The 15,399-nt window shown below is 48.1% G+C and overlaps 2 protein-coding genes across 6 annotated transcripts in view; one reads left to right on the top strand and one right to left on the bottom strand.

The window, feature by feature from the left end:
• TRMT44 (tRNA methyltransferase 44 homolog) overlaps positions 1-15,399 on the bottom strand; it is a 325,304-nt gene that overhangs the window by 127,202 nt on the left and 182,703 nt on the right. The gene's annotated exons all lie outside the window — the stretch shown is intronic.
• The window catches only part of ACOX3 (acyl-CoA oxidase 3, pristanoyl), a 199,549-nt gene that overhangs the window by 49,776 nt on the left and 134,374 nt on the right, over positions 1-15,399 (top strand). For all 4 annotated transcript variants that reach the window (XM_063924142.1, XM_063924149.1, XM_063924156.1 and 1 more), the window contains exon 7: positions 7,951-8,039. In XM_063924142.1, coding sequence (XP_063780212.1) covers positions 7,951-8,039 — 89 coding nt within the window. The remainder of the gene's footprint in view (positions 1-7,950; positions 8,040-15,399) is intronic.

Raw genomic sequence — 15,399 nt, 5'->3', positions numbered from 1 at the left:
CACTACACTTGTTTGTTTGTCCACAAGGTTGTACAGGAGGACTGGGGGGCCCATTTATCAATGATTGCATTTGCAGTACAATCTGGGCACAATATTATCGCCCAGGATCATATTGCAGAAATCAATCCTATCTTGTGAATGTATCACTCGGCACCCGCAGGGACATGGGCTCCAAAAGGACCTGTCCCTGCGATGGGCTGAGTTCGGTGCCGGGGCTTCTGCGCTTGTGCGGTCACCATAAACACCATGCACAGGGGCTATTTCTGGCGGAGGGGTCCTTGGGAACTCTGCCGGAACTACATCCCTGATCTGTAGCCCATAGGCTACGACGGGCTACCACAATCAGAAGATTGCAGTAGCTGCGGGGGCCAGTATCGGGAATATTGGTAAATCTGGCAGCATTTGCATCCCCCATAGAAACCTACTGGGGATGCGGCTGCCGGCGAAAATGGAGGGATGGCAACAGGTATAAGAGATACCTCCTTCTTATATTGCAGGAATACATAATTTCTCTAGTATCCATAAGTGATATTGGGGACACATTAGTACGATGGGGTATAGACTGGGTCCAAAGGAGCAGGTGCACTTTAAATTTCTTCACTGGGTGAGCTGGCTCCTCCCCTCTATGCCCCCTCCCACAGGTAGTTTAGAAAAAAGTGCCCTCAGGAGAGGATGCACATCTCAGCAGCTCCAGAGTTTTCTTCATTTTCTTTTAAACTTTTATTATTTTTGGTATGCTGTTTGGGCAACAGCATACCTGCAGCGTGGAAGTTAGGGGGGAGGGGGAGGGGCGGTCACCGGCCTTGCGAGGTGCAGAGCCGCTTCCCCACTGCAGGACCACCGTCCTGAGAGGTTGTTTGTTCAGCGAGGCACTGCGCCCTGGCTGTCGCAATTGCAGCACACACCTAACACTAGCCTGAAGGTGACGTCTGTGGTCAATACAAATTGGGGGGTCCCCCGGTTCAAAGTGCGGCTGAACGTGGGTGCGGCATACGGGACCCTCCTGGGGGGGGACCTGCTAGAGCCGCCCATGTAAACTGTCTCAGGATGGCTTAAATTAGCACTGTTGCAACATTTTTTACATATTGGAAACATTGCCTGTATAAAAAAAACACTGTACCTCTGGCGCCATTGGGGAGGGGGGGGGGGGGGGGGGGCTACCCAGAGGCATTTTGGCACTTTCCTCTGCTTTCTGCAGCAGCACTCAGCACACAGCTCTTCCTGACTCCCAAGACACGCTGGATAACTTGTACAGTGTGTAGCAAAGGGAGAGAGCCGCTATTGTACACAATCTGGGTCCTCTACAGGACAGAATTTACTAGTGTTTCACTGTAATATAATTAGCTGACAGCCTCGCTGGGGCTATACAGCTAGGGGTGTGCTGGTGTCTGTCTCTCTCTCTCTCTGTGTGTCTCCTGTCACATACAGTAAGGGCAGGTTTGATCAGTATTACGGTCTGTGTGTATGTTATTGTGAGCATGGGTGTGACAACGCTGCCGGCCAATTCCACAAATATGCCAATTTGAGAATTGCCACATGCGCCGTACGTGGTCACTTTTGACACACAGGATTACTTAAATACTTTCAGCTGCCACCAGCAAAGACTTTTCAACTGATTACGGACGTTGCAGGCGTCTTTAGCTTTACCTGTCACATACCCACTGCAATACTTAGAAAAATAGGTAAGCGTGAGCCACACAGGCGTTGAGTTCATAAGAACAACAGAATGAGAACTAAAATTAGGATTTTAATTTCAAGAATACTTCAGAGCTTTGGTTACAAAAAGGTTACAAAGATTATTAAGAATATTTTAAAAACACACACAGAATACAGCAATCTCAATAAATGAAAAGGAAATAAAAAATTTACAGAAACCTTAATTCACTTATACAAATGAACATTGGACCCTTCTGCCGTGGGGGACTTCACAGAAACTCAGGTCACCTCCAGCATACTATCTGTATCCCCAAGAGATCACAACCTCCTATTTTCATGAGTGGGACAGATATAGTCTCCAGCTTCATCAGGCCCCCTCCCTTGGGATTTTTAACCACTTTCCTGCTGGACAAAACACCTACTCCAGATTTTACATACTTGGTGCTTGGCAACAGCCAAGGGGGAAGGTAAGGGGTGTACTGTATGAATCTCTTTCAAAGAGAGTGAGGTTTATGACATTAGCCAGGAAACAGGATCCCTGGTCTGTTTACAGCCCCTCTGTTGACACAACAAACAAATGGCCTTATCAGCCCTCAATGTCCAGAGCTTGCAAATCTCTGCTTTTGATGTAGAAATGTCATCTCAACTTTATGGTCTGCAGATCTCTCCTGGCCTGGACCTATTGGGGTCAAATGCAGGATATTGCATGTCAGCCATGTTGTCACATCTCGGCTGAAAAGAATACAAAATTATATATATGTATGTATGTGTATGTGTGTGTGTGTGTGTGTGTGTGTGTGTGTGTATATATATATATATATATATATATATATATATATATATATATATATATATATATATATGTGTGTTTGTGTGTCACTTGAAAACATTATTGGTGATTATTCCTGCAGGTAATCACCACACCTTAGATCACATATAATTTGTGATCCTCCTTTCTGTATTCAAACGTGACAATGGCTAAGCACAAACACTGTAGTGTGTGCCACACTAGATTCTCTTCCTTATCTACTGATTCTGTTTCATCTGAGCAATGCAGCCAATCTTCACAACTCAGTGAGGGGGCTGGGGGAGAGGGTCCAGAACCCTCCTGGCTAGGGTCTTTTAAAACTATGATGTCTGATATGTCATCACAGTTGTCTGCTAATGTTCAGAAAACGCAGCTACTACAACAGGCTGTTAAAGATTTAGCTGCTAGGGCAGATGTTACTCAGCCCCCCAACTCTCATGCAGGTCCACAAAAGCGTGGTTTACCTGCCCTACTCTCTGATTCAGATGAGGATATACAGGATGATGGGGAGGACTTAGATCCCATTAGAGGACGCTGCGTCACAGCAGTCGTTTTCTTAACACAAAACAAGTCAAATGTCACTTTCCCTGATTCTGCAGTTAAATGACCTATTTAAGTTGTCCTGGAAAAATCCAGACAAAAAAGTTTTTGCGCACTTTCCCATTTGCTCCTGAAGGTAGGAAATTCTGGGAAGAACCCCCTGGGGGTTGACGTATCAAGTCTTTCGACTGTCCAAAAAGGCGGTGCTGCCTGCCCCGGGCTCCTTTACCATGAAGAATCCTTAGGACAGAAAGATAAAGACTACACTCAAATCTATTTACATGGCAGCAGGTATATCGCAGAGGCTGGTCATAGCAGGCTTCTGGATGACCCATGCCATTCACACGTGGGCTACTCCGATTCAGGGAAAGCCTTTCAGGGGCTATGCCTCTGGTCACTATGGTGACTCTTCTCAAGCACATTCAGGACACTACACGCGTCCTGTGTTACTCACTCAAGGAGATGGAGAATATTAATGCTAGGACTTCTGCCATGGCAGTGTCGGCGCGCAGGGCTTCGTGGTTGCATCAGTGGATAGCGGACACAATCAAAGCGCAGTGTGGAATCCCTCCCCTTTTTGAGAGAATGGCTCTTTGGGGTTGAGTTGGATACGTGGATTTCCAAAGTTACTGCTGGGAAATCCACTTTTCTCAGGGGCCCCGCCTACTACCTTTTCCTAACCGGGGCCGTCTGTTCTGTTTGGTCTAACAGATTTCGTTCTAGGGCCAGAGGTGCCTCCAATGCAAATAGAAGTGCCGGAGGTAAGTTAAAAAGACCTGCAACTACCGGTTCTCACGAACAAAGCACCGGTTCTGCTTCCACTAAGTCCTCAGCATGACTGTGCCTACCCACCCCGAGGAGATCTTGAGGTGGGAGCCCGACTGTGTCACTTCAGCTGCATCTGGGAAAGCTCCTGCCAGGATACCTGTGTAAGGGACCTCATTTCTCAGGGCTACAAGCTGGAGTTCAACGGTGCTCCTCCCAAACAATTTTTCAAATCAAGCTTACCAGCTTTGGAGGAGACACAGGTTACGTTGCAACAGGCCATCCGAAAGTTGGTCCAGTCCCACATCATTGTTCCAGTACCGATACCATAACGAGGCAGGGGTTATTACTCCAACCTGTTTGTGGTTCCAAGGCCTGACGGCTCGGTACGGCCCATTTTGAATCTAAAGTCCTTGAATCCTTACCTAAAGCTTTTCAAGTTCAAAATGGAATCCCTGAGGGCAGTGATTGCGGGTCTGGAAGAACAGGAGTTCCTGGTTTCCCTGGGTATCAAGGACGCCTACCTTCATATTCCAATTTGCCCAGCTCATCAGGCTTATTTTAGGTTTGCCTTACTGGACGATCACTACCAGTTCCAGGCACTACCCTTTGGCCTGTCCACAGCTCTAAGGGTATTCACGAAGGTGATGGCAGAGATGATGTTCCAACTCCGGGTCTAGGGGGTCAATGTTGTCCCTTACCTGGATGATCTTCTGATAAAAGCAAGATCTAGGGAGCTTTTATTGCTCCATATCGACCACACTATCCAACTTCTCAATCTACAGAAGTCCCACCTGGAACCGACTCAGCGGCTCCTGTTCTCGGGGATGTTACTGGATACGTTGGCCCAGAAGGTGTTCCTCCCAGAGGACAAGGTGAGAACACTTCAGTAGATGGTCTGCATGGTGCTCCGACCTACTCGTGTATCCATCCATCTTTGCATCAGATTGTTGGGGAAGATGGTCGCCTCCTACGAGGCGATCCAGTATGGGAGGTTCCATGCCAGAACAGTTCAATTGGATCTCCTGAGCAAGTGGCCCGGATCACATCTACAGATGCACCGGATGATTCGGCTGTCACCTCAGGCCAGGATTCCCCTCCTGTGGTGGCTGCAGTCATCCAGTCTCTTGGAAGACCGGAGTTTCGAGATTCAGGATTGGACCCTCCTCACAACGGATGCGAGTCTGCGAGGATGGGGTACTGTCACCCAAGGGGCGCAGTTCCAGGGCAGGTGGTCAGCCCACGAAGCCCTCCTTCCGTACATCAATCGGCAAGGCGGGGAAAAAAGCAGAGCCTGCATGCGAGAGGTGTCAAAGATACTTCTCTGGGCGGAAAGAAATGCAAGAGCAATGTCGGCCATCTTCATTCCTGGTGTAGACAACTGGGAAGCTGACTTCCTCAGTCGTCACAACCTCCACCTGGGACAGTGGGGACTCCACCAGCAGGTGTTCCAGCAGATCATCCACCGGTGGGGCTGCCCGCAAATAGACATAATGGCTTCTCGTCTCAATAAGAAGCTTCACTGGTATTGCTCTCGAACCAGTGACCCTCAGGTGAGGGCAGTGGACGCATTGACGTCACTTTGTCCTTACTGGCTGGTCTACCTGTTTCCTCCGATTCTGTTGCTCCCAAGGGTGCTCAAGCGAATCAGAAATCAGGGAGTCCAGGCAATTCTGATTGACACGGATTGGCCTCGGAGGGTGTGGTACGCGGATTTTCTGGACATGTCCGTCGAAGACCTTTGGCCTCTACCACTAAGAAGCGATCATCTTCAGCAAGGACCGTTCGTCTACCTGGACTTAAGGCGACTTCATTTGACGGCATGGAGGTTGAGCGGAACATCCTAGCTCACAAGAGCCTTTCCAAAAAGGGTTATTGCTACCATGGTTCAGGCCAGGAAATCTGTGACGTCAAAACGGTATCATCATATCTGGAGAAGTTATGTCTCTTGGTGCAAGGAATGCACGTATCCACCTGCAGAGTTCCACTTGGGACGTTTGTTACGTTTCCTCCAGGCTGGTGTGGATAAGTGCTTGCGTCTGGGTTCCATTAAGGTCCAGATTTCAGCTCTCTATTTTCTTCCAGAAGAAATTGGCACTGTTGTCAGAAGTTCAGGCCTTCTTGCAAGGGGTGCTCCACATACAACCTCCTTTTGTGCCGCCTACGGTGCACTGGGATTTGAATGTGGTTTTGAATTTCTACAGTCTTCCTGGTTTGAGCCTCTGATGACGGTAGAAGACAAGTACCTCACGTGGAAGACAGTGATGTTACTGGCCTTGGCTTCTGCTAGACGTATCTCAGAATTGGGGGCCTTATCGTGTAAAAGTCCATACTTGGTCTTTTACGAGGACAGAGCGGAGCTCAGGACTAGGCAGCAGTTCTGCCGAAGGTTGCCTCTGCGTTTCACCTGAATCAGCCTATTGTGGTTCCGTCAAGTTCTCACACTTCTGCTCCTCCGGAGGCAGTTTCAGAGTAGCTTCAAACTTACTCAGCGCTTGCGATCACTTCAGACCATTCAGCTCCTGTTTTGACGTCGCGAGCATGCCCTGCGTTCGCCCAGCCACGCCTGCGTTTTTCCTGGCACACCTGCGTTTTTCCGTTCACTCCCTGAAAACGATCAGGTGACACCCAGAAACGCCCTCTTCCTGTCAATCACTCTGCGGCTGCCTGTGCGACTGAAAAGCATCGCTAGACCCTGTGTGAAACTACATAGTTCGTTGTAATAGTATGCCGCGCGTGCGCATTGCGCTGCATACGCAGAAGTGCCTGATCGCTGCACAGCGAACGAATGCATCTAGCGATCAACTCGGAATGACCCCCTAAGTCTCCCCAATATCCCTTATGGACTATGAGAAAAGGATTTACTGGTAGGTAATTAAAATCCTATCTTTGCGGCTAGCCTCCGAAAACGGGTGTTTTGAGGGGCATAATGTAGCCCCAAATATTGTTTTATAAAAGGGCCCCCAGGTCTTGTGACCTTTTATTTGTTTTAAGTATTCAGCCTCCCAGGCTGTTAACATTTGATATGGTCTTCTATTATAAATATTAATGGAACTATTAAAGTTCAGAATTTACAGGGGGTGGGCTTTGTATCTTGTATCTGGCTCACCCACTTCTCCGAAGCCCCTGGAGGTGATGGGGTAAATGTATGAAGCAGTGATAAGAGTGGAGAAGTTGCCCATGGCAACCAATCAGCTGCTCTGCATAATTTTATAGTATGCAAATTATAAATGTTACTTCATTGCTGACTGGTTGCCATGGGTAGGCTGACCATATTATCCCTTTAACCTGGGACACTCATGAATTACATAGGTTCTGTGGCTGGCTGGCTACAAGGCTGCATTTCACCTGGTTTTAAGCAGCCACAGAACCTGTGTTATTCATGAGTGTCCCAGGTTAAAGGGATAATATGTTCAGCCTAGCCATGGGCAACTTTTCCACTGGCTCACTTCTCCACTGTTATCACTGCTTCATACAATTACCACGATGTATTTAACAGCCATGTTATAGGCTGTGCTTGAAAAATGACAGTTAGGAGCTGATTGGTTGGTACTTTCGGGGCTGTTCATGAAGCAGTGAAAAATGTGGAGAAGTGAGCCAGTGGTGAAGTTGCCCATGGAACCAATCAGCATTACAGAAGGCAGACCCCTTTATCTCTATCTACTTTATCTTTCGCCAAGGTTTGATACATCTCACCCTGTGTTTGAAAAATGACAGGAGCTAATAGGTACTTTATCGGTCTACACTTTGTGTGGAATTCAATGGTCGAGAAGGGAATTGCCACTGCGTTTAATCGCCGACCACTGCACCGCATCTCGCACTCATCGCCCACCCAAATTCGCAAAAAAATGCTTGCCACCCTGTAGAGATGCGAGCAGTTTTTTGCGAGATTCATCTGCTGTTGCCATGCTGTTTCGGCCGGGCGAAGACATCTGGCCGCAGTTGAAATCCCCCACCCCCTTTATCTCCCTTCAAGGCTTGATACATCTCCCCATCTGTGTCTTACTTTTTTTTTTTTTTTTGCAACCCAAATAAAAGGAATTATTCATTACTGCTGCTGTCAGTATCACTCAGCCACCTAGATATATATCCTTATTGTTCCCTTACTTACCAGGTTACATCTTTTTTACCACATTTTGTTATTTACTGTAGGTCAGTAATATGTTCTAAATGTCCTACAGATTCGTGACCCCAAAACACTACTCCCTATGCCAGGAGTGATGGTGGGTGACGTCGGCAAGAAGCTGGGCCAAAATGGATTAGACAATGGGTGAGTGAGACTTCCAGAGTACCGGTGACGTTATTGTTCCTTGTATTTAAATGTGGTGAGATACAGTAGTACATGAGAAAAGACATCCAGCAGAGAGATACAGGCAATGAGTACAGTATGTTTAAGCACTGCAATGGTGTTTGAGAGCAGATATATTTGTCTTAGGATTCTGACCTATGTGTTTAAAACCCCAGGAAGTTGTTTGTAAATGGCTTGGTAATCTTCTGTAAAAGCTGGATAACTGTTCATGGGGTTATGGATGGAGAGTTAGGGCGGGCGCCATCGATTAGGCCCAGTTCAGGTCTTTAAGGCCTGTAGCTTCAGCGAAAGCTAATCGGTGCTTACACCAGCCTGGACAGGAAGTATGTCATTGTCTGGGATGGAAGCTGCTGGCTTGCAGAGAGAGACCCCATTACTGCCTGAAGTGAGTGCTGTATTCAATTGCTATTTTTTAAGTTGGGCAGTAGGTCCTTCTCACACTCTGAGCGACGTCGACTAGTTTTTCCCCTCACGGGCCAGATGGTTGACGGCCGCCCGTACACACTGAGTGTTGTGACCGCTCATATCGCTCCGTGATGTCACGCAGCGGCCGGCCGCGCATGCTGCTCCTGGACGACAGTCCAGATAGAGCATGCATGCACTGCTGACAGCAACGATTATTGCCGACCCACGGGGCCGCGCATCGATCGTCTCTGGCGCATACACACTTGCCAAGAAAATGAACAACGTCGCTCACAAAGGGGGAAAATGAGCGATGTCGCTCATTTTCTCGGCAAGTGTGTATGCACCTTTAGAGAGGGGAAGCTTTCTCCATCGTTCGGCTAGGACTTATGTTTATAATTTATTTTTACTTTTAATGCAAATAAAAAAAGTCTGAGGCTATTTGTACCAAACTCCCTGGACTGGTGTGTTACTGTTTAGACTGCGGAAGAAAGTTCATCACTACTTGCCACCACCCAGTCACTGCTCAGGGATGCCATCACTTTTCGCAACCTATCTGATACAGTCTGTTTCTGTAACAGCAGCACCTTTGTGCATACACTGTGCATAATGCATGCGTCATAGGGGTTTTTTAGGAATTTGGAACACAATGCTTACCTGCCTGAGTATAGGTATTGCATGTACCCCTGTATCAGGTCTTGTATCTTGTACCAAGTTAAGCTAAACCTGCACTATGGTGGGCATTCTAAGTTGATCACTAGCTGCATTCGTTCGATGTGCAGCGATGAGGCAAAAAAACGGCACTTCTGTGCATGCGTATGCGGCGCAATGCGCACGCGCAACGTACTATTACAATGAACGATGTAATTTCACACAGGGTCTAGCGAAGCTTTTCAGTCGCACTGCTGGCCGCAGAGTGATTGACATAAAGGGCATTTCTGGGTGTCGACTGACCGTTTTCAGGGAGTGTTCGGAAAAACGCGGGCGTGGCTGGGCGAACGCAGGGCGTGTCTGTGTCGTCAAAACAGGAACTGAACAGTCTGAAGTGATCGCAAGCGCTGGGTAGGTTTAGAGCTACTCAGAAACTGCACAAAAAAACTTTGTAGCCGCTCTGCGATCCATTCGTTCGCACTTCTGCTAAGCTAAAATACGCTCCCAGTGGGCGGCAGCATAGTGTTTGCACGGCTGCTAAAAACTGCTAACGAGCGATCAACTCGGAAAGACCCCCAATATTAGTATTAGTAAGCCTCTCCTGTGCACACTGTTCTTTTCTGGCAAACCCTTTTCTTTTCTCATTATGCCTAACCCAAATTCGGCCTCTAGATGGCGTCATTGGCTCAGGATACAGTTTATCTCCAATACCATTTGTTTTCTACCATCGGCCTTTATTTGTAAGACTTTTTTTTTGTTTGTTTGTTTGTTTAAACACATTTATTTTCTTTATTGATCACAAAGGGTGTTAGTGACACAAAAAGCACTAAGCAATGCAGTTTGGGTAAACAAAGATAAACTTCAAGGTAAAGAAATATAAACGTGATGTATGGACGGGAGGGAAGCCTAAAAAATGAACCAACAGGAAAAACAATAGACAGACGTGCTGCAATACCCTTTTCAAATCATAATATATCCGTAGAAATAAAATGGCTGAGCCTTAACTGCGCTATATAATGCAGTCTCCTGGTGCGTCCTGGTCACATCTCATTGCAACTAAGAAGCTTTGTCGAGTGAAACAGACGCCCGGCGCTAGCACAGTGAAGCGGAACCTGGTAACTCGCCCACGCCAGCCATCTCCCACCACAAGGCGTGTTGAGGACAGGCGGATGTGGCACATCCATGCAGTATATTCAGCGGGAACCGGTATAAGAAAAGCAAATACCATAACTTAGAAGAAGTCCTGAGTAGCCAGACGGTAACCGAGAAGCATGGAAGGAGAATACAGATGTGTCCTCTTACATCCTTGCTGCAGTCACGCTAAAGAGCCCTTGAAGTCGCGCCATGCCGGGCCGGGACTCTGTACCAGTGAACGTCTTATTTTGATTTTTTTTTTCAGAGTAAGTGCGTCTTAGACACCAAGTAATGTAATAGGTCACACAGGCAGCTTCTGCTGATTAAAATTACATGCAGCATGCCTATATTCTGTGTGTAACCGCGGCTCTATCTGCATCCAAAATTAAACGTTAGTGTTTTCCATGAAAACCCCCTCGGAGGGTTATGGTTAGACTGCGGGCGGAGAGGGTTAGGTCTAGGTATCGGGGGCAGGGGGTTAGGTTTAGGCACCAATGGGGGAGGTTAGGGTTAGGTACCAAGGGGGTGGTTAGGGTTAGGGTGCGGGGAGTGAGGGTTAGGGGGTTGGGGAGAGGGGAGAACACCCCTTACTCACCCCTGTTGGCTTCGTACACATCGGGATCCCGGCGTTGTTACTTCGAGCGCCGGGATCCCATGCACCAGTAAATCACACTGCTCCCACACACAGAATACAGGCTTGTTGCATACCATTTTAATCAACAGAAGCTGCTTTTGTGTCATATTACATAACCGTGCGTCTAATATACAAAAAAAAGACGCTCAACGCTACCGAGTCACACGGCACTCGCACGTTATGTGTAACGTTACTTGTAACGCACAGTGCAAAGATGTAAGGAGGACACATCTGTACTGTAGTTTCTGCTAGTCTGAGACTGCATCATGTCATGCCGTGACCTCTATGGGCTTGCCACACCCCTTCAGCAGCAGCACACACCCTGTTGTATGGGCCCTTGCCATAGTGTTACCCCAGTCACCCTTTATGCCCCATATAACATTGCTATGTGTTGAACCTCCCAGCAGTGATGCTGCCTGATACATTACTTCCTGTGCATCTGTCAATCACTGCCATTGTGTGTATAAAGTCACTTATATCTCCTGTCCTGCACATGCTCCCTCTGCGTTGCCTATGCACACAAAACATACAGTACCTACTTGAAATTGGCTGCACATAGGATGCTACCACTGACGGAGCAGCCAAGTACATGGGAAGAGACGGGTATACCTAGCACAGTGGCCTGTAGGCGTATACCTTATTTATACTCAGAGGATCTGATATGCATAGATGCTCACACATTGTATGTATGGGGAAAATACACATATCCACCATTGTGCAGAGTTGTACAAAACTTTGGATGCAGCCAGCCGCTATCTGTATGCTTGGCTTGGTTTGCAGCAACCTATACCTGGTGCACATGTAGTTATACTGCTGTGCAGCGCTGCAGTTCTCAGAGAGTCCCTCGTTAGAGCCCAGTTGAAATACGCACAGTCCTACATCACTTGTACTGTACTTATGTATGCCCCGTACCAGATCATGCGCAGTGCAAAAACATGCAAGACATGCTCTGCCAAAGGGCAGATGTTCAACTCTGTTTCAGGCCCAGTCTCTCCATTGCTGAGCCAGGCTAAGACCCATGGCTCCCTTGGCGATGTACGGATCCAAGGCCCTTCTTCCCTGAGGACACTGCTATTTAAAGCAGAAGCAGCTAACGGATTACAACATCTCCTATATATTTGCCTTAATCTGTGACTCTGTGCCCGTAACGCTGGGCGGAGTCACAGAGCTGGGCGGAGTCAACTGCATCTGCTGCAGGGAGCTACCCCATACCCAGCGCCAGCAGCAGTCAGGTGCAAGACCCTACCTTACAGTATAGGAGGTGAGGATGGCCACTAGCTGCCGGCTGCTGTGCCTGTCCTCCCCGCCCCCCCCCCCCCAATCACCTTGTGTGCTGTGCAGTGCGGGTCCCGAAAAGGGGGCGGAGCTTCAGCGTCACGAAGGGGAGGAGCTACACGGAATAGAGGGGTGGAGCTACACGGGACCAGACAGCTGAACAGTGGTGGAATCAGCATTGCAGTGACGGCCAGCCAGACTTGGTAAGTGGAGGGTGAGAGAGAAATGTGTGTGCGTGTGTGTATATAGTGGGGGGGGGGTGTGTGTGTGTGTGTATATATGGTGGGGTGTGTGTGTGTGTGTGTGTGTATATAGTGGGGTGTGTGTGTGTATATATGGTGGGGTGTGTGTGTTTGTATATATGTGTGAATTGTGTGTGTGAGGTATGTCTGTGTGTGTGCACTTTATGGACGCCACTGCTGGGGGGGCCATTACATGCAAGGACGCTACTAATATAGGGGGGGCATTACGTATAAGGACGCTACTAATATAGGGGGGGCATTACGTATAAGGACGCTACTACTATAGGGGGGGCATTACGTATAAGAACGCTACTACTATAGGGGGGGCATTACGTATAAGGACGCTACTACTATAGGGGGGCATTACGTATAAGGACGCTACTACTATGGGGGGGCATTACGTATAAGGACGCTACTACTATAGGGGGGCATTACGTATAAGGAGGCTACTAATACTGGGGGCATTACATATAAGGACGCTACTACTGGGAGGGCATTACATGTAAGGATGCTACTACTACTGGGGGGGCATTATGTATAAGGACGGTACTACTACTGGGGGCACATTATGTATAAGGATGCTACTACTACAGGGGTGGCATTACGTATAAGGACGCTACTTTCTTTATCATCCACTAGGGGTCACTGGAGTACTCTTGGGATATGGACGGGCTTCCGTAGGAACAGCACTGAATATTTAAATTTAGAACACTCCACCCCTCCATATCCCCGAGCACCTCTCAGTGTTTTTTCTGTGCTCAACGTAGCAACAGCTAGGTGACTTAAGTCACGATTAATATTGAAGAATTTTCTTTTTCTTTTTATTTTTTCTATTTTACACATCCCTTTCCCCCTTCCAAAAGGCAGGGTCAGGGATAGTGCAGCTGCTGATAGCAGCAGGGGCGTGTCGGGCCTCTCTGAAAGAGCTCCCTCACAACCCACACAGCATTTCCTGCAGGCTGGCCGGCGCTTACTAAGAAGCCCCGTCGGAGCCTCTTCACAGACGTTTCTATAAAGGTATGTGAGGGGAGAGAACGGGGCGGTCAGCTTCCGCTGCCGCCCCGAGGTGTGGGGAAGTGTCTGCCGCCCGCCGCAGTTGCTCCGGCCGCCGGGTAACATAGCCCCGCTTACGCCCGCCGCTTCAGACACTGCTCCCGCGTCTCTGAAATCGGCTTCCCCGCTGGTCCGGCGCGTCTTGCAGGGGGAAACAACGGGTCCGCCCGCCGCTTGTACTGCATTTCCGCCCGTCGCTTGACCGCTGCTGCCGGGTCTCATAGCGCTAACACGCGCTCCCAGGTACCGGGGTGCCCGCTACCCGCACTGCACGCTATGGGGCAGATGCGAGGGGGTGGGAGAAAGAACAGCAGAAACAGGCTGTTGGTAGTATAGCATATAACTATATAAGATGTTTATACTGCCAGGGAGGAGGTTTTATCATGATTACACAGGCTGGTTATAATATCAGCAGTGATTATATGTATAAGCATGGGGGGCCATTTTAACCATGTTTCCTGTGTCTTCCTCTGTGATTCCAGAACGTTCCAGTACTACATCTCTACTCCACCGGAGGCGCAGGGGTGTTAGTGGGAATTTGGGATCACATTTCATAGTACTGGCCACGTGTACTGCATTTGGCCAGATATATATACAGAGACACCTTACTGCTATTTTACTGAGTCGTGCAGGTGTCTGTTTTTTGTGTATTGTATTGTCTGTCGCCATAATGAGTAAGGCACCAGCAAAAACTAAAAAGCATAATTGCAAAGTCTGTAACAGTGTATTACCGGATGGATCTACCACATGTACAGTATGTTTTGTGAATTCGGTTCAGAATACCATTTCTGCTCCTGTTTTACAACCAATTTCCTCACCGGACCCTCCGTGGGGTATGTTAGTAAATGTACTGGATAGGTTACAATCAGAATTGACCGCCGCTCGTCAGGAGCGGGAAACGGTAAGATCTGAGTCTAGGGTGAGACCGCCAGAACTACCGGAGGCGTCTCAGCCTTGCGTAAGGTCCAAATCCATTTTGGGTAAACGGGATAAATTTCATATGTCTTATGATTTTCCAGTGTCTGCTATGTTGCATTCTGACGATTCCATGCCAGACCTCACGGAACGAGATGAGTGTGAGGAGGGCGAAGTGGAGTCAGATGGCGAGGAGGTTAACAGTTCCAGCATTGATGATCTCATCAGAGCGGTACGTCAGTCTCTGAGGTTTCCTGAAACTGTGGAGCCTCTCACAAATGATCAGGTCGTATTTACGAAACGACGGAAGACGCCAATAAGTTTTCCTCTGTCGGATTCTCTAAATCAGATGTTAGTAGAAACACGACAGAATCCAGATAAACGGTTTTCTATACCTCGCAGATTTAAGTCTAGTTATCCGTTTCCAGACTCGGTAACGTGTACATGGGAGAATCCACCAATAGTTGATTCGTCAGTGTCCAAGCTTACCAAGAAATTAACGATACCAGTGCCAGCAGCTACTACGCTTAAAGATCCTTCAGATCGCAAGATAGAAACTATGTTAAAATCCATGTATGTAGCAGCAGGTGTGATGCTAAGACCTGGATTGGTTGGCATTTGGGTCACTAAGGCGCTCATAATATGGCTTACAGAACTCAAATCTGCTTTACATGACGAAAACCTGATAATTCTTGTAAATCAAATGATTGAGGCTGTAGAGTATCTCTGTACAGCGTCTACTGACGTCTGTCAGCTCACTTCTCGTATTTCATCGTCGCTAGTTACGGCACGAAGAGCACTCTGGCTGCGTGCTTATCATGCGGAGGCAGAGGTCAAACGAAGTATAGAGGCGTTGCCTTACGATGGCAAGAAGTTGTTTGGTCCTGAATTGGACGCATGGATTGCGGAGGCGACGGGAGGTAAGTCTGTTTTCTTACCATTGCCTCCACCGGTTTCAAGAAGAAGGTACGCTGGACCTTCGTTCAAATCCTTTAGACCTCAGCCCTTTCGAGGA

Source organism: Pseudophryne corroboree, chromosome 1, assembly GCF_028390025.1.
Source record: "Pseudophryne corroboree isolate aPseCor3 chromosome 1, aPseCor3.hap2, whole genome shotgun sequence".
Taxonomy (NCBI): Eukaryota; Metazoa; Chordata; class Amphibia; order Anura; family Myobatrachidae; genus Pseudophryne; species Pseudophryne corroboree.
Note: the sequence above shows the minus strand (reverse complement) of the source record. Positions and strands in the feature narration are given on the sequence as shown.